The sequence below is a fragment of the Pocillopora verrucosa genome, chromosome 7, assembly GCF_036669915.1.
Source record: "Pocillopora verrucosa isolate sample1 chromosome 7, ASM3666991v2, whole genome shotgun sequence".
NCBI classification, from domain to species: Eukaryota; Metazoa; Cnidaria; class Anthozoa; order Scleractinia; family Pocilloporidae; genus Pocillopora; species Pocillopora verrucosa.
The window spans coordinates 12,178,571-12,198,570 of record NC_089318.1 but is presented as its reverse complement, the minus strand read 5'-3'; the positions used below and the strand labels follow the sequence as shown (position 1 = coordinate 12,198,570).

General features: G+C 39.9%; 2 protein-coding genes and 1 pseudogene across 2 annotated transcripts; all 3 read left to right on the top strand.

The window, feature by feature from the left end:
• The first annotated feature begins 7,984 nt into the window (after window positions 1–7,984).
• Window positions 7,985–8,708, top strand: LOC131775759 (uncharacterized; annotated as a pseudogene).
• Window positions 8,709–14,388: 5,680 nt separating this feature from the next.
• Window positions 14,389–15,363, top strand: LOC136282510 (uncharacterized). The gene has a single exon (XM_066170153.1). The coding sequence runs from the start codon at window positions 14,389–14,391 to the stop codon at window positions 15,361–15,363; it is 975 nt and encodes a 324-aa protein (XP_066026250.1).
• On the top strand, window positions 15,360–18,160 carry LOC131774159 (uncharacterized). The gene is made up of 2 exons (XM_066170152.1): window positions 15,360–17,021; window positions 17,066–18,160. The coding sequence occupies exons 1-2, from the start codon at window positions 15,360–15,362 to the stop codon at window positions 18,158–18,160; spliced, it is 2,757 nt and encodes a 918-aa protein (XP_066026249.1).
• Window positions 18,161–20,000: the final 1,840 nt, after the last annotated feature.

The following is a 20,000-nucleotide window of genomic DNA, read 5'->3' as shown; positions in this document are numbered from 1 at the left end:
TTAACTTCATTGTGACCCCGATGTGAAATATACAAAGAACAAGGACCACAAAGAAACAGTTTGGAGCCTTCGTGGATACTCCAGGAAAAAGATTCGAATTGACACGGTGAACGATAACAGTAAACCAAGCCAGCCGCCATCTTAGATTTTGGAAAGTGCCACGAATTTGTCTTCACCGAAGCCATCCTAGCACAGGTCAGCGAGTTTAGATTACTCATTAGCTTATTGAGAACGCTTATTGAGAACAGTGATCCTGCCCAGCAGAGCCCTGGAATGGACAACATAGTCAGTGAAATACGGTATAACGAAGAAAAACGCTGATCGATCACGGTAGCTGATTTACACAGGCAATTCAGTCACCATGCCGAAACTGACGCCTAACGGAGGACGCGACAAGCTGCAATTGAGCAAGCCGCTAGAGCAAGGCTACATGGAGTTGAAATGCCCAAGAGGTTGGATTTCACTTCTCAAAAGATACACCAAGAATACTTATGCTTCAAGACTTTAGCAAAAAAGGTTTTAGAATGCTATGGCGGGCTTGAGGACAATGTTAAAGTGAACAAAGTGCTAATGTGGATGGGGCCAGAGGCATGCGTCAAACACAAGCTACACCCATTCCCCCCCGGAGACAAGGAAAAATTCACCCCGCTGTGGAACTTCTTTAACAATTTGTGTTCCACGAAGGAAGGTTGCCAAGGCTCGTGGAGCGCCACGAGAATGACACTGAAGTTCATGGAACAGGAGAAAGGAGAGTCAGTGGACATGTTTTACGGACGAATACGTGATGTCCTCCATCAGTGCGAGTACGATCCCGTGATACAAAAAGTCCTTGAGGTGGAAACCCTGAAATTTGGCTTGACGAACACGAAAATTAAAGAGAAAGTCTATGCATTACAAAAAGATGCAGATGCCAGCCGTGTTCTCGACACTGCCAGAGCTGAGGAACAAGCTCAGATGCTCATTTGCGAAGTAGAAAAGATTAGGAGGGACTACAACCTGGTAGAAACAAAAAGTGCAGAAGAGCTCAGACAACAAAAGAAGTCCTTTAGCAAAAAGTCCAAGACTTCCAGTGATGGACGCACAAAAAACCAATACGACTGCAAAAGATGTGGACGCAAACAGTGCCCTGCCTATGGGAAAGAATGCAATAAATGCAAAAAGAAGGGCCAGTTTGCTGAGCAGTGCCACAGCAAGGCAATCGCTGATGCTTCCAGCAAGCGATTTGGCCAACAGAAACAAATACTGGGACCAGGAAAAAGTTTCGCGAAGCAATTGCAGACTCAGGAGATAGCGAAGCAGACTTCTCAGACACTGACGAAGTGACAGTGCAAGTTGACTCTATAGAAGCAAAGGCTGAAGAAACTAAGTCTACCAAGACACATTTTGGTAAGAAACTGCCCAAACACGTCACCAAGGACTGCCATGGCCCCTATGACGTGAGTGAGGTCAAAGATGGTACTGTGGAGGAAAAAGAAGTTACCCCAGCACCAGACCAATACTCAGCAAAATCCAGGTATTCTCTAAAGGTGAAGAAGCCTATCAAGATTAAGGATACAACCCAAGTCATTAAGGATGCTAATGACATAATTCAAAGGTGTTGGAAAGCTAAAAGGCTACCAATACCGGATTGAGATAGATGAAAAAGTCCCACCAGTGGTCAGTCGCAGATACAGTGTACCCCTTAAAAATGCAGGAGCCTCTGAAGAATTACTTAGACTGGATGGTGGGCATTGATATTATCAAGAAGCAAGAAGACGCAACACCATGGGTAAGCAATGTACTGTGTACACCCAATGGAGACATCAGGGTATGCCTCAATCCAAAGCCGCTCAACAAAGCAGTGAAGAGGCCACACCATTATGCACCGACAATGGAAGGTATAACACAAAAACTACATGGTTGCAAGTATTTCTCCGCCCTTGACCAATCGTCTGGCTATTGGAATATGGAAGTACATCCAGACAGCGTACCCCTACTCACCCTCAATATGCCCTTTGGATGATATGCATACAAAGGCTTCTATTTGGGATTGTGAGTAGCCAGGACATATTCAAGCGAGCCTTTGATGAAACATTCAATGACATCCCTGATGTCTATTGCATTGCAGATGATGTCCTAATAGCTGCAAGGACAAGGGAGGAACACGACTTGGCAGTTAACAAAATCATCCAACGATGTCAAGACTCAGGTTTCAGGCTGAATCCAAAGAAAGCAAAGATCCTATTAGAGGAGATAAATTACTTCGGCCATACCCTATCGAAGAAAAGATTAAAACCACACATGAAGAAAATCCAAGGGATAGAGCAGTTGGCTATGCCAAGGAACAAGCGGGAACTACAGTCACTGCTAGGAATGTTCAACTACCTGGGAAAGTTTATACCCAACCTGGCTGCCAAGATGAAGGACCTCCACGCTCTGATAAAGAAAAATGCAGAATTTGCGTGGGAAGACACACACACCAAGATACTAGAAACAAGGCCGAGGTCAAAGATAACAAAACACTGCAATACTTTGACCCACAGAAAGAAATCACTATTGAATGTGATGAGGGCCTGGGTGCATGTCTACTCCAAGACGGCACGCCAGTCAACTTCACATCTAGAGGCTTGATTGACGCGGAAACGAGATATTGTAACCTGGAACGCGAGATGCTTGCTGTTGCCTGGGCAGTTAATCACTACCGACAGTATGCGTATGGACAAAGATTCAAGATAGTCAATGACCACACTCCATTACAACAGATCATTAAGAAAGACATCAGAGACACAAGCACCTGGCTGCAACGACTTTTACAGCGATGTCAAGGCTACGATCTCACAATCGAATACAAGAAGGGTGTTGAGATGCACATATCCGACTGCCTCTCAAGGTGTGTGCCATCGCCAGCGCCCAACCTAGGACCAGTATTCCCAGAGACCAGCCAAATCGGGATATTTGAGATCACCGCGGCAAATGAATCAGACATCCACAAGATCCGATCAACTCAAAAGAGAGATCCAGTATTCCAGGAGCTAGAATGCCTAAGCCAGGAAGGATGGCCAGAACACCATAATCAAGTATCCGTGTTGGCCACAGCTGACTGGGGTTACAGACATGACATTGCAGTCATTGATGGCAATGTGAAGAGCCAAAGGAGCCTGGTCCCGCAGAAAATGTGCGAACGTTTGCTCCAGAAGCTACACCGAGTCCATCAGTGAGTGAACAAATCTATTCAAAGAGCAAGAGACACGTGGTTTTGGCCTGGCATGTCTGAACAGATCAGGAGGCTTATTCTAGCCTGCCCATCCTTTCTGGAGCCCCAACCCAGACAGAAACAAGCAGCAGTTATCCCTGTGATCACAACCAATGCTATGCAGATTCTGGGTTGTGAATTTTCCAGCATAACGGTCGATGGTACAGTTGCATAGTTGACTAACACACAGGGTACCCGTAGGTGAAGCCAATCAAGAACCAAGAAGCAGATACAGTGATAGAACATTTTCAGAGTGTCTGCAACCAGTTTGGTTACTCTACGGAGGTAGTAGGTGATCGAGGATCACAGTACACTTCCAGAGACTTCCAAGAACTCTGCTTGAAGTTCAACATAGTTCATAAGCCTGGGACCCCTCACTCTCAGTGGAAGAACAGCCGCTGTGAAAATGCCATTGGGAGGCTCAAAAGGTTACTTGAGGAGTCCGAGGAAGAAGAAACGTCAATGGAAGACGTCCTTCTGAACATCTGTGCTTTTTAAATATGCCGATGATTCCACTATCCTTTCGCCTATCACTAGGAATAGTGACCCGTCTGCCGACTTAGTAGGACAGTTCTTAACATGGTGTAAAGACAATAGAATGGTCTGCAACCCTTGCAAATGTAAAGAGCTGGTTGTTAGAAAGAAAAATCATAATGTACTCTACTCTCCAATTAATAATATTCCCCAATGTAATAGCTTCGTTTTATTAGGAGTAACTTTACAGAGTGATGGAAAATTTGATGAGCATGTAAGAACTAAGCTTGTCAAAGCAAACAAGTGTTTACACGTCCTACGAACATTGAGAAAGGAACATTACTCTCAGGCAGAGATTGATCATCTTTTTATATCGATTGTTTTGGCTAATTTTAGCTATGCACTTTCAGTCTATGGGGCATCTGAGTCCGATCTTACGGTTGTACAAAAATTTTTAGACCGATGTCATGAACGCGGTTTTATCTCATTTCCAGTTTTTATCAAGAACCTTTTAAACAAACAAGACAGAAATATTTTGAAGAAACTAAAATCAACGGATTGCCACCCCCTGAAAGATATCATTCCTGTCCAAAAGACATATCTACACAATCTCAGGAAAAAAGGCTGCGCGCGCCCGAAAATTAATACACAGCGCTTTATGAACACATTTGTAAATAGGTTGATATTTAAGCTCCATTTATTGTAATGATATACTTTTTAATTCATAATATGTATGTAGATTTCTGTAGTTTTTTCAATTCATTGTAACATAAGATATGTAGTTTTATCTTATGATGGAATAAAGACTAATAATCTGGGATACACCATCGGATTCCAACACCCCTTCACCATTTGAGCTGATGTTTCACAGGAAGGTCAAATCAGACCTACCCTCAAAACCACTCAGTCTGTTTGACAGCACCAACAGCATCAATGCAGGCCAAAGAAGTGTGAAGCATGCAGACAGAGCAAATGAAAGAGAAAACAGAGGTGAACTACTGAGGCTGGAGCAAAATCCAACAATCATGTTTATGAAGAAACGTCAGGAAAAGAAGGCCCGCTGGTCATGCGGGACGGTTGTTTCAGTGGACGGACAGCAATCATACACCATAGAAGACGATGCAACCGGAACACAACATTCCAGAGACCGGGTCCACATCAAGCCAATTTCCAGATATGTCCCTACTCCAACTACGGCAAAAGTTTTTACGAAAAGGAGGGAAGAAGGTGCACCAATGCCAGTGGAAATACCAAACACCAAGGCTATGGCTAGTCTACCAAAGCCAAAGCCAGAGACCCCCATGAAGCAGCAAGCTGATAACCCATCAGATAATGTCCAAACATCCCGACCAAGGCATATCATTAAAGCACCAGTAAAATACTGATATGAATAAAACCTCGAAAGTGATTTTTAACTAGGAGTGACTCATAAAGGACATGACGTTGAACAGTGCAAAATAGGCAAAGACTAAGAGGGTTTTTTAAAAGCATTTTTAGTTCCAAACAGCGCTTGATATCAATCCTTGGTAATCACCAATTAGTGCATAACCTCTGCAGTTTTTTTTTTTTTATTTCGTTATATAGACTCAGACCTTAGTGGATCTTCCATCTCCTGCCGTTACTGTTATTAGGAACCAATATTTTCATGCTAACAGGAAATGTTTTTTTTAACAAGGCGGATGCCGTAGATTTCTTTGTTCTATAATTTTATGGTTACAGTGTTACATAACGTACGTCTCAGGATGATACTTTGTGTAAGCGTACTTCGGATATCTTTCTGGTAAAAAATAGCACATGTTTTGGGGCTTGCAATAAAGAAGTTGGTTTTTCATGAACATACGCTTCGAGTTTACTTCAGAAACAGCCGCAGTTGAGCCAAATGAAAGAGTATATTTTCATGTGATTCAAAACTTTTGCACACTGTACATTAAATGGCACACGGAAAGTCTGTTTTTCATCTGTACTTAAAAAGAGAGTTGCCATTCCGGATAAAATTTCAATAATTAGAGAATCAATAAATCCTTTGTTTAGGGAGAGACCTTAAAAAAAGTGAGGGATTATATTGGAGAAAGAAATAGTTCTATTGTTGGACAGTGACACCTAAAATATATTTTTGCCGAAAACCTGAAGAGAACAGAGTTTCACTAATAAAAATGTCCACATGAATATTGTATTGATTCACTATGCTTTTTGGCATAGTGAATCAATACAATATGAGTGGCAACTCCATTAGTAAGAACCATTAATATTGATTAAAAGTCACTTCTGAATCAGCCGATCAGAGAATGGAAGGAAGCTGAAACAAACTGTATTTTAACCAAACATTTCACAAAACAGATCCACTTGATCTTAGGGGGAACTATGTACCTCCTGAAAAGACTGATAACAGAGGGGAAGGAAGCAAACAAGCTTTAAATAATTTGAGGAAAGTATTATCAAAAGATATATGTTTGGTGCGAATTCAATATAATACCACAAGAAAACATCTTAATGCTGATGTTCAGTTACACGTTTTAAATAGTCAACATTTTATGCTTTATGATGCATCTCACTTTGCAATAACATCTCTAATACAACATCTTCCTCTACGCAATAGGAGGTCGTAATTGGTCAACCCCCTTTACAGTCATTGTATATTCCACAGAGATTAAAAGGTGAAAAAATAACTATTGTGGTGGAAAATTTTTCATTCCCAGTCAACTTTTGTTTACTGTATTGTTGATTTTACAGAAAGGTCAGTTAGCTGAAGTACAGGACCCAGCACCTGTGAAAAAGGTTCAGATACACCCATCAATATTTCTTTGATTTTAACCCAAAATGCCCCAATTTTAATATTTGAGAGTGGTCTTGGAGGTTTCCTCTGACTGTCTGCTAAAACTCCAAATGTCCTTTGTTTTTCCCCATAAAGCAACTTGCGCAGTATTTGTGCCCAAAACCAATGTCAATGTTACAGAAATAAATAAGCTTAAGTCATCGGTTTCTGTTTTATTATCTCAATGTTTTGGTTTATACTAAAACAATTATTCACCTCATTGTTGGTTGCTAGCAATAAAAATACACCACCACTACACCACAGTAAATAATGGGTTGTTGATTAGTCAATATTTCAGCTTAGTTTTAATTGAGTCTATTTAACTGTGGTTTAATTTTTTGCTAGCAATGCCAACTCGTGTTTCCTGGAAACAAATTACATTTTGTCTTACCAAATTCAAATATTTCGAAAGAGGTGTACATGCTCCTCCTTGGGTGATTCCTCAGGAAAAAAAAATTGAAAAAAAGTTTTAAGTCTCCAGCATAATGAACAACTTGATATATAATTTGTGGGAAATTGCCCCACATTTAAATGACATAGACTCAAATTGTTCCTCGAGTTGTTCCCTTCAAGGTCATATTCTGCATGCCCAAGCAATGGGCTTTGTGCACGCTTTTGGCTTTATCTTTTTTTCCCTTTAAGGAAATTTTTCTTATTCTCATAATTAAAGGGGAGAAATTGCACACCAAAGTTATGCAAAACATATATATATATATAAGATACCACACACTTCATTACGCGAATACGGGCTTTGGGCAAGTTACCCGAAAAGTGTTACTTAGCAACACTGGACGTATCAAGCCTATATACGAATATAGACACAGACGAAGGACTTGCTATTGTGGAGGAATAGCTAGGCAAAACGAACCAGAATAAGCCATCACCGAAAACATTATCGTATCTCCTCGAGAAGGTTCTCAAACTCAACAATTTTACCTTTGGCAATGAACACTACATTCAAATCAAAGGAACAGCCATGGGAACCAGAGTCACACCCAACTTTGCAAACGTATACATGGGAAGACTTGAAGAAAGATTCGTGTACCAAACAGAGTGGGTAGACCATATTATACTCTGGGTACGCTTTATAGATGATATATTCTTTATCTGGAAAAGTGATCAAGACTCTTTGATTAATTTCATAAATTACCTTAACAGTGTAGCATCCTCAATCAAGTTCACACACGAAATCTCTGCACATTCAGTGAATTTCCTTGATACGACCATTCTAAAGGATAGTCAAGGTAACATTATTACAGATGTTTATCAGAAACCAACTGATACTCATCCATACCTCCACTGGACATCAGCACATCCACCTCATCTGAAACGGAGCATCCCATACAGTCAAGCCTTGAGGTTTGAGGCGAATATGCTCTTCAACAGACACATTGAAGAAACAAATCCTGGAATATTCGGATTTCTTTGTAGCGTGTGGTTATGCACCACGCAAAGTTCTCCACGAAATGCAGAAAGTGCTAACATTGACTCAAGAGGAATGTTTACAGACCAAAGAACGTGAACCAACAGACCGAATTCCTCTGGTTACTACATTCAACTCCCATACCACTTTTATTGCAGAAATTGCTAAATGAAATTGGAACTTTCTCCAATCAAAAGAAAGATTATCACTCATTTTCAACAAGCCACCTTTAGTCGCCTACCTGACTACCGAAAAGTCTACGAGACAGACTTGTGCGTTCACGATTTGTAAATGAAATTCCTCAAAATTTTATACCAAAGGGATGTAGAGCATGTGAAAGAACGAAGTGTAGTTGGTGTAAAAAGATCAACCAGACCACAACTTTCACCAGTCCCAATAACAACAAGACCTTTACCATATTTCATACAATGGACTGCCAATCGTCATGGATCATTTACATAATCGAGTGCAACATTTGCAAACTTCAATACATTGGCAAAAGCGAAACGGCATTTAACCCACGGTTAAACAATCATAGAAACTATATTAAAAAGGGAGTGAGTAGCTGCCAACTCACTGAACACTTTTTACATAACAAACGAACTCACGACTTTGACGATAATGTTACCATAACCATTATAGAGCAAATCAGAAAAGATCATTTAGAGGCTGACAAAAAGAAAGAAGTCCTTAGAGAAAGAGAGATTTTCTGGAAAAGAACATTAAACTCCATTCAGCCGTATGGACTAAACAAAAGAACTGGATAAAACTTTTACGCGAAGGCCTTTATAAAGTTTTGGGTACATAAATTGTTTAAAACATACGTTATTAAGGTTTTAAAACTCTTAACCAATTAGAAACACTAATTGTTTACGAGAGATTTTACTCAGGATTTAATTAAGCAACACGCATTGTACTACGTCACACAATAAACCAATTACGACTCTGTAACAATTGCATGTTAAGGCCCCTGAGGAAGGCAAATGCCAAAACGCATTGGGTCTTGAATAAAGCATTGAAAACAGAAGCCCATTCTCCCTTGGCTTAGATGATTCCACATGTGTGAGGCTACATGGCCTTACCTCCATCCAAGCATCAGCACTGCACTGATGAGGCCCAGAAGGCCGAAACAGTACTGTCTGCAGTTAGTTATATATATATATATAGATATATATACACACACATACATACATACATACATACATGGGTCACCATGCTCGTTCAAGAGCTAAGGACTATCGTACCTCATTATCTGGTCCATGAAATGAAAAACAATACCCTGTTCTTAGATTGCAGGGATGCTCATTCCCCTGATTACATGATTTTCATGCACAATTTGGGATGCGTGGTGCAAAACTGAGAAATTACCTTAAGTTATAAGATGTAAAACACTAAGTAGGCCTTAACTCAAAAACAAGTCCGATACATTTCTTAAACAGGTTCCAGGGAAGGAAAGGAGCTAGTATGTGACTGTTGTTACGTTTAGTCCCTAAATTGCCAATTTGTAAATATTCATTAGATTTTAGTTTTTAAAATTTTATTTATAGTTCTTAGCAAAGACAATTGTAAACTGAAAAAGTTTTTGACTTTTTAAACGACTGTGAATAAATGAAAGTCATATTCACGTTTTTGACTTTTTCCCGCGAAAATCTTATTTTCGCGGGGTAAGAAAGAGCTTCCTAGAAAAAGTTGCATGAAGTGAAAGCTCAATCAAATCTGCTAAATCAATCCCTGCAAGTGCCACTTCCAGTAACTGCCCAACAGTTTCTAATGCTGCTGTCCAAGTTGATATGCTGCCACCACTGGCACTAGATGTTCCAGAACAAGCGAATGCCATGGGAGATGGGATTGGAGTTGAAGATTTGGAGAAAGAAGTTAATTCAGTAATCAGCGCCCTTAAACTTCCCGATATCTCGGATATGGATGACTCTGACTATGGCTCAGACTTTGAGTCAGATTCAGACTGAACAGTTGCAGGTGTCATTTCGTTTTCAAAACGGTCAACAAAGCTAGAATTAGAACTGTCAGAAACAGTACTGAAATTGTCAAAGTATAAATTACTACTGAACTAGTGGCCAGTGTAATCATTAAAATTATTTAAGGAGGAAGAAGTTTGTCAAGATTTTGATGAAGAAATTAGCTATACTTTCAGTCGAATGAGAGCATCTTCTCATAGCTGGCTATATATCATGATGTTTGGTGTAAATTTAAGGGTGGGGTTGCAGCTTGGGCCTTGGTAAGTCACGTGGCAAGCACTCCTGCCAAACTCAATTACCTTACATGTTCACAAAAGCTCTTGAAAAACACAGAAATCTGCCAATTTAAGGGTTCATGGTATGCATCATTAACTTTACTTTCTCATGCCAGGAATGCTGGAAATCGGATTTCCAAGCTTCTAAATTTCAAAATTTTCTGGGGGAGCTTCAAATATGCAAAATTATTTATCTAACGCACGAACCATCCAACCTTCCCCCTCAACTGCTACCTGTACGCCTACAAACATATTGAACGCACTCTCCTGAGCTCCGATTACCCCTAGTAACCAATAGAATGCAGTTTTATTTCTGCCAATCAAAGTTCATTGTGATCGAGTCTTCTGTGTGTCTCTTCCCAACTGGGGGAGAGATGCAATGCAAAAAAGTAAGAAGATCATAAGGATTTCCACGCTCGAAGTTTGAGAATTTTGTGGGCTATCCTTGTTTCATGGGCTATCCTTATTGCCTTTTTGGACGCTTAGGATTGGTGAAAGAGTAAGATTCTGGTTGCATTTTTAAGTGCGAAGTATTAGCAAAATTTTCTTCGATACGTTGGAAAGCTTATGAAGACGAGAATTTGAAATGGCCGCGTGGCTTTCCTTATTGGTTTGGAGTGCGCTGGTGATTGAAGTTGTGTTTTTCTGTTGCAACTAGTACAATGAGGTGAGGTTTTTGGTACATTTCATGTTATTATTTTTGCTAAATTTAAATATTACAACCATTCTGCAAAGATCGCAGTGTTATATGGGCACCGGTTACTATGGACAATGGACACTTTTCTGTGTCCCAAATCACAAACTCTTATATATTGTCAACCCTGCTTTACGGACACTGGTTATCTGCACATTGTCTATTTTCATTGTAACCAAAAATTTAAATCAGAGAAAGAGCTGTTTGATTAAGAGAAGATTCACTTCATTTTAAATAGGTAGTTATTTGTAGCCATTTCAGCAGGTTAGGAATGATTAAGGAAAACTTCTTCTACACATTTTTTGAGGGTGGAAAAAAACATGTACATTCTATATATGTTGTGGTGTAACGATAGGATTTTTAGTTATCGAGTTCTTTCATGCTTACGCTCAAAAAAATACAATATTCCACGTAGAAAGCTTAGATCAGCAAAGCCTAAACGCTACCAGTTCTCCTTTAGTCACCCGTAAGCAGTTGTTATTAGTGTTAAACTGTAACAGCCACCTGTCATGTCCTTTTGTGTAACTGTTATCCACCGGAACTCTTTAAAGTAATTAATATTGTAAAAGACGAAATTCCTACTTAGCCAATAGTGTAATAGATTACATGATCCTTTAGATTATTCATGACATTACGTTACCCATGTACGTTACGCTTAAATAGGACTGTTCTGTAAAGCTTAGGAGTTAGGTTAGGAAGAGAACGGGGTTGAACCAGCCCTGGCCAGGTCCGTTCTGGTCAGAGTTGTAGTAGAGCTTGCAGAATAAATCTACGTTAGAGCCAACCCTGTTGTCGTTAGTCATTCTCTCAAGGATAGTCAGCAACCGTAATAGATTCCGGTTACCTCCCCGCAGCCAGCAAGTGCCCCCAAGGAAAGCCTTTACCCAGAAGAGTTTTTAAGAGTTGTCCCCGTCCGTCCATTCATTTGTGAAGGCAAAACCCTGTTTTCACAGTGGTTTAAATTTATCATTGGTTGAATATTTTTCAAGTCAGTTGGATTTTTATTCCAAACTGGTTGAAAAAGGAAAAAAAAAATTCAAATTACAAGATACATGGTTTGTATTATGCACTTAATATTCAGTGGACTGCTGGTGACATAACAGCTTTATGGTTTATTTTAATTTGAGCTAAATGGGTTTGCTTTACAGTCTTGCTGTCTGCAGAAGTCCTCAGTAGGACTCAAAGTGGGAGTATTGTGTGAAAACATCCAAAAAAGAATTCTGTGTCACCCTGGTCCTATTGTGAGCATAGGGAGAGTAGTGCAGAGTTATTCTTCTACGAGAAGACCCAGCAATAAAGCAGCCCAGGAAGCCATGGCAGCCTTGGGGCAGCTAGAATTAGTTCTGCCATATAAATTGATAAGCTGGTAGTCTTCTTCAAAAAGCTTCCAACAGTTGTAAGCCCACATGCAATTGCAGCTTGTGGCATGACACCACAAGAGTACCATTAGGCATTCATGACAAAAGACCATAAAATCACGGCGGACAAGCAAGAAACTGTTATAAATGCTCATCCAAAATAGCATAAAATTCTAGCATTCTTAGAGGCAACAGAGAAGAACCTGTTACAGCAAATTTAAGGGCCAGCGGTTTATCTGCAAATTAGGCTTAGTCCCCTTGCGTCCGTAGACACATATTGAAATTTTCGCGCGAAAAGAACAGTAATGTTATGCAGTTTGTCGTGCTGTGATCGTTTCTCTGCTGCATCTCCTGTACTTCTTCTATCCAAACTGTCAGGTACGTTTTGCGCTGTCTTTTGCCATTTGATGTTTCGCTTTGTGATTTTAATTATTGTTGTCGGTAGTTGACTGTAGTGTAATTTAATTCAATCATGTTTCAGAAATCACTGGTTACGAATAAATGGTATGGTTCATGTGACTGTTTTGAAATTTGCCGGTGCATTCGCTACAGAACCTTTAATACTGTACTGCTTGTCACAATGGTACCGCCGCCTGGTTAGCTCACCGCCACCTGGTTAGCTCAGTTGGTAGAGCGCCAGTCTGCTGTGCAGGAGGTCGAGGGTTCGAGCCCCAGACCGGACCAACACTCAGGGTCTTAAAATAACTGAGGAGAATGTGCTGCCTTTGTAATTGTACCAGCAAATGGTTACACATTCAAGTCTTCTCGGATAAGGACTATAAACCGTAGGCCCCGTCTCCTGCATCTTCAGTGTTACATGGTCAGCAGGGGACGTTAAAAAACCCACACACTTGTCGAAAAGAGTAGGGGGCGTAGTTCCCGGTGTGGTGGTCTATCTGTTGTTTCATTGTACATTTCATGCATGGGCTGGGTGGGTGAGTGAGATCAAATATGGACTGATAGCGGCAGCCAGAGGCGCCTTTACAAGCTGACGTTCGATCTCACTCAATTAGAATTGTAAACCGCCTTGAGACAGTATGTGATATGTGCGGTATATAAATACTCATTCATTCATTCATTCATTCGCAATGGTAAAGATGAGACATGTAAAACATTAGTACAACCGGCAAACGTGAAAAAATCACTGGAGAATCGTGGTCACTTTTACATCATGTTTCTTGTAAACACAGTGCTAAATCTCTTTGTTATATTTTTGTTGTCTCCTGACTGCAACATATGTACATAACATTAATAACAAAATTGCATACATAATCTATTTTTTAAATAGGTGTGTTGAAATCAATCGCAAATTGAAACAAAATTTTATGCACAGAAAAATAGTATATAAAAATTAATGTAGTTAATGTTCCTTTTAACTTTTTACATTATCATATTTTGATGTGATATTTCAAAAACTGAATGCCCAAAAATAATTACATAACTGAATTAACTAAATTTATTTGATGGTAAAGAAGGAACATGTGGTAAATCATTGTCTTTTTGTTGTCTCTTGACCACATTAGATGTACATAACATGACAAATTGGATGCATTATTTGTTTTTCCAAAGCTGTATTAGAAATTTTTGTTAATCACCGATTGAAACAAAATTAATAATGTAGGGTAAGATAGTTTATAAAATTTATTTTGTTCATGATTCTTTCATCTTTTTTTAGATTAATATATTTCAATGTCATATTTCAAAAACTGAACACCCAAAAAATAATTGTATTACTGAATTAATAATAAAAGTTCCCGTTCATTTCAATCACGTGCATTTTTTATGTCTACGGAAACAATTCCCCAATTCTATTCCGTCACCGCACTGAGGGCTCACGTGAGATAGCATTGCGCCTGCACGAACTCAGTGTGTTGCCGCCTTTGGAGCGAACGGACGTTTGTTTTTTCAACACGCTGAGAATTTTAGTTTTAAGCGATAATTCGCAAAAAATGCCCGAGACCTCGGATAAATCTGAGCTTAAGGGCAAGAAAGACAACTTAAAAAGGAAAAATAGTGGCTCTTGAAGCGAACACATTGAAGCAAATGTTAGAATCATTGAAAGAGGTGATGGCGCCGATGGCGCCAAAACTGACTCACATGGTTTACAAGAGCTGGCCGCTACGCTGAGACAGGGTTTCACCCAGATGTCTCAAGATTTATCCAAGACTATTGCTGAGTCGTTCAAACAGTTTCAGTCAGACTTTGAAATACAATATGTTGACACGGAGGAAGAACAGGAGGCAAAATCTGCCGAGAATGACCACGAGGTCAGCGAAGAGCCCCCCACAAAGAAGAAGCGACATGTCAAAACTACGAGCTTAGAAGAAGCTGTGACAAAGCTGGCTGACTCAACCGGGGCTCAAAATATGCCTTCTAATGAAGGAAAATTTGAGGTACTTAACAGCTTGAAACAAGAGCTGAAGAAAGAGGAGACGGGCCCAAGTGTAAACACAGAGCTGGCGAATGTAGTGAATGCCATGCTCAAAGAAGGGCTGCCTGAAGAGAAACTTCAGGAAAAGTTGAACAAGTATCACAGACCAGAGAACTGTGAATTCTTGACAAAAGTACGAGTCAATCAACCAGTATGGGACCACCTTACTCCAACAGTCTGGTCCCAAGATGTTAGACTGCAAAAGGTGCAGACATCCATCTTCAAAGGAATGTGCGCGTTGACAAATATGATCTACAAACTCCTCGAGCACTTGTCGTCACTCCCAGCGGGAAACGACCTTCTTCAAAAGTCAACAGATGCACTTACATTGTTCGCTAATGCAAACAGTGAACTCAATCAAAGACGAAGGGAATTTATTAAACCGGATTTACACGAGGAATACAAACATCTTTGCTCCTCGTCGGTTCCGATCACTGACCAATTGTTTGGCAATGATCTCCCGAAACAAGTGAAAGAATTGACCGAGGTCAATCGAGTGGGAAAGAAAGTCTCCACACACAGTGGTCGATCAACGAACAAGCCTGATTATCACAGGCACAACTCTTACGCACATAGCCGCGGACGCTCAGGAAACCAACATTACAGGAAGCCTTTTTTAGGCTCGTGGAAAAACGACCACAAACATCCTCCGAACTTCAAGAGGAAGAAGGAGGGGAAGTCAAAATGAATCAGACTGCTAACAACGTTGAGGTAAGAAATGTTTCAGAGCAACCTATTAAAATTACAGGTGGAAGACTGAAACAATTTACCTCTCAGTGGCAATGCATAACCTCAGATCCTTTCATACTTAATAGTGTGAAAAATTATAAAATTGAGTTTGAAAATGGAGAGCCAATGCAGTTTATGCCACCAAAAGAAATAAATTTTACAAAACCAGAGCAGGAGGTCATTGACAATGAAATTGATAAACTGCTGACCAAAGGTGTGATTTCAGAAACCACACATTGCCCTGGTGAATATATTTCTACTATATTCATACGCCCTAAGAAAGATGGAGGGTTTAGATTAATTCTAAATTTGAAGAATTTGAATGAACATGTGGAGTATCAACATTTTAAGATGGATATCTTACAATCGGCAATAAGGCTTATGACTCCAAACTGTTATATGGCCTCAGTAGACCTGCGTGACGCATACTACTCAGTGCCAATTCACAAAGATGATAAAAAATATCTGAGGTTTTGCTGGAAAGGTAGATTGTTTCAGTTTACATGTCTACCAAATGGTCTGGCTTGTGCACCCCGACTCTTCACAAAAATCCTTAAGCCAGTGTATGCTATGCTGCGCCAGAAGGGTCACCTAAATGTAGGCTATATTGATGACTCTTATTTACAAGGGGAGAGCGTGGAAGACTGCCAAGCCAATATTAATGATACCTGTGACTTATTTTCAACATTGGGTTTTATCCTACATCCTGATAAGTCGGTCTTACAGCCAGTTCAAGTCCTTACATTTCTGGGATTTGTCTTGGATTCAGTTAATATGACTGTCTCCTTAACACAGGAAAAAATCCAGCGCATAAGGGAAAGATGCAAGAAAATGATGGAGCTTGTTGAGCTCCCAATCCAGGAACTAGCTAGCTTTATAGGGCTTTTAGTGTCAAGTTTTCCTGGAATCTTATATGGACCACTGTATTATAGACAACTTGAGAGGGATAAAACTACAGCCTTAAGACAAAACTATGGCAATTATAATGCTCAAATGAGATTATCCCAAGAAAGCTTTTCAGAGATAAAGTGGTGGTATGATAACATACAGACAAATAACTACCCCATATTATTGCCTAATTCAAAGGTTGATGTAATAATTTACACCGATGCATCAACTAAAGGATGGGGAGCTGTCAAAGAGACAGAGAAAATAGGGGGTACATGGTTAGAGGAAGAAGCAAAATATCACATTAATTGTCTGGAGCTGTTAGCTGCAATTTTTGGACTTAAGGCATTTTGCAAAAATGAGCAAGGCATTCACGTTAAGATTTACTCTGATAACTCTACAACTGTGAACTATATTAATGCTATGGGAGGTGTACATTCTAGGGAATGTCACACTATTGCTAAAGATATTTGGCAGTGGTGCATAGAAAAACAAATATGGTTAACAGCTGCTCATATCCCAGGGACCAAAAATGTTGAGGCAGATTGGGAATCACGCGTTTTCTCAGACAACAAGGAATGGATGATAAGATCTGATATTTTCCAACAGATCACAGATATCTGGGGGGAGCCCTCCATAGACCTCTTTGCATCCAGACTAAATCATCAGGTTCCATGCTATGTATCCTGGAAACCTGACCCAGGGGCAGCCTTTATTGATGCATTTTCTGTAACATGGGATAAACACTTGTTCTATGCTTTCCCTCCTTTCAGCTTAATTGCAAGATGCCTACAGAAAATACAAACCGATTGTGCAGAGGGATTGATGATAGTTCCAATGTGGCCAACCCAGAGTTGGTATCCCAAACTTCTTCGCATGTTAGTGGCTGCTCCAAGAGTGTTACCACAACAACGAACTACCTTACAAATGCCGGGGATGCCACAAGAAGTCCACCCCCTATTCAGGAAAATGGTTCTGATTGCATGCAGATTGTCCGGCAGTCCTATGAGACACAAGGAATTTCTCAAAAGGCAACCTCCATCATCTTACAGTCCTGGAGGAAAGGAACTACAAAGCAGTATTCATCTTACATCAAAAGATGGATTACATATTGTCATAAAAAACAGATTGATCCAGTTTCTGCCACTGTCCCCCAGGCACTAGATTTTTTAGTGGAGCTATTTGAGTCAGGCATCGGTTACAGTGGTATTAACACTGCAAGGTCTGCTCTATCCAGTGTCTTAAAGCCTGTGGACGGGATGACTTTTGGAGCACAAGAGAGTGTTAAGAGGTTCTTAAAAGGAGTTTACGAAGCAAGACCCTCCAACCCAAGATATACTGAGACATGGGATGTGAGCAAGGTTCTGAACTATCTTAAGACAATCTCTATTACAGACTGCTCACTAAAGGATCTGACTTTAAAATTAGTCACTTTAATGTCATTAGTATCAGCTCAACGGGGGCAGACAATTCACTACTTGTCTTTGGAGGACGTGGTTGTTTCAGAAACTTCTGTGACTTTTATTATCTCCAGGCCTATTAGACAGTCTAAGCCAGGGTCGAAACCCACTGTTGTTAAGTTTGAAGCTTACCCGGACAACCCTAACATTTGTGTTGTCACTACCTTGAAGCCATATCTTAATCGTACCTCTTCTCTACGTGGAGGTGCACAACAATTGTTTATTAGTCATTACAAGCCATTTAAACCAGTTTCCCGGGACACCATCAGTAGATGGGTCAAAGCTGTAATGCAAAAGTCAGGAATTGATGTAAACCTTTTCAAGCTCCACAGTACAAGGGCTGCCGCAACATCTAAGGCTTTGTTGAAATCTGTACCATTAGAGCACATCTTATCAGTTGCAGGATGAGCTCATCTGACACTTTTGCAAAGTTTTATAACAAGCCTGTTATCAACACAGATAGCTTTTCTAACGTTTTGTTACAAGAGTAAAGTTAATAAACTGTTTTTGACCAATATGACTTGCTTGGTTGGTCATTACTCTGTTCATGTGTGCAGTGGGCTTTGAAGTCTCACTTGAGCCCTCAGTGCGGTGACGGAATAGAATTGGAAAATTAAACGAGACTTACCTGTAAGTTGAAGTTTGATTGAAATTCTATCCGTCACCAAGCACTGAGGGATTACGTGCCCTCCCTTTTAAGGCCCTCCCATTTTGCTGGTCAGGGTTTTCTTTCCCCTGCACACATGGCAAGTGCTTTAAAAACTGAGTTCACGCAGGCGCAATGCTATCTCACGTAATCCCTCAGTGCTTGGTGACGGATAGAATTTCAATCAAACTTCAACTTACAGGTAAGTCTCGTTTAATTTTCCAATTATACTGGGAGTGATAGTGGGGGAAGATGTTGAAGTTTCCATTTGACTGACATGTAATAACCTTTTTCTAATAGTTATCAATACTGATTCCCTGCCAATTAGTTAAAAAAACTTCAATTGGCTAACGTCAGGTAGTACTTGCAGTATTCAAAAGGAGTCTGTCCAATCAGAACCAGTTCAGTTTGTTAAGATTGTTTATTTTATTTTCTTTAGTTCACGCACTTTGTTTTTATTTCTTTCATTCATTTATTTTTTCGCTAAGCATTATGGTATTGCGCAAGTTTAAGTTCACGCGGCCTCGGCCAAAGTTCAATTAGAAGTAATAAGTTCATTTAGGAGTAAGAAGTGCTTTAAGTTCGCCATCAAGTTCAAGTTGGCTGACGCCTTTCCTTTTAGTATTTTCACTGTGTGGGTCAGATATGTGAGTGTTTTGTTTCTTTTTTATTCTAATGTCAAACTTAATTTAGTGATTACACCATCCATTTCCAATTCAAGCCTTTTGTTATTATTTCCCTCGTGCATATGTTAATAAGTAGTCCGTTCGAAGCGTTACAAGTTTATAATCTTATCTATTTCAAAGTATCAGTTGTATTGTTTTCAAGCATGTTTTGGTTCGTTAAGTCCTCTCATATTTCATTTTAGTCTTGTTACTTCTCATGCGTGGAGTATGATTATTTCAATGAAGAATTGTTGTTATGCGAATTGGGTTCCGCCCCCAAATATCTTTAGAGTAGTTTTGCTTCGTGACCCTTTTGTTTTTAGTTTATTTAGCTTCATATTTAGTTGTATTTTGTAATCGTTGTCTTCAGTTTACGAGCACTATCGAACCGTCCTCGTCGACACAATAAATTCGTTTATCACCGTCTTCAAGTTTGGTTCTTTGGTTCTCCGTAAATTACGCCCCCCACCGATTCGCGACACATCCTGTATTCCTCAATAGTCGCTGCTGCCACACAGTTCAACCTGCTTTTTTCAAAGCGTCTCAAAGCCTTTAGTCACTTCCTTGATGTGTTGGAGTTTCCCATCTATTTGCTTGGCTTTCTTTGGTTGTAAGGGACTTTCAAGATTTTTTGAAATATCATGAAGCTTGGAGAAGTATTCATACACTCTTGAGGGTTCAATATTTCAACCTTTCAATGATACAAAGTTTACAAGACAGTCTAATTTAAGTCTTTCAATCTCAAACCATCCAGATACTGGAGTTAAGCCTTGTTTCATCAGATAATCAAGACTGGAGGTGCTCTTTGACCTCTTGTAGTTTTGCTTGGTACCTTGAAGTTGTTAAATGTGTGTGTGCCTGCATGGCAGCTGCCATAGGGAATTTCACAATCAACACATTAACATCGATGGCTACCTACTAATTCATTCGACATTTT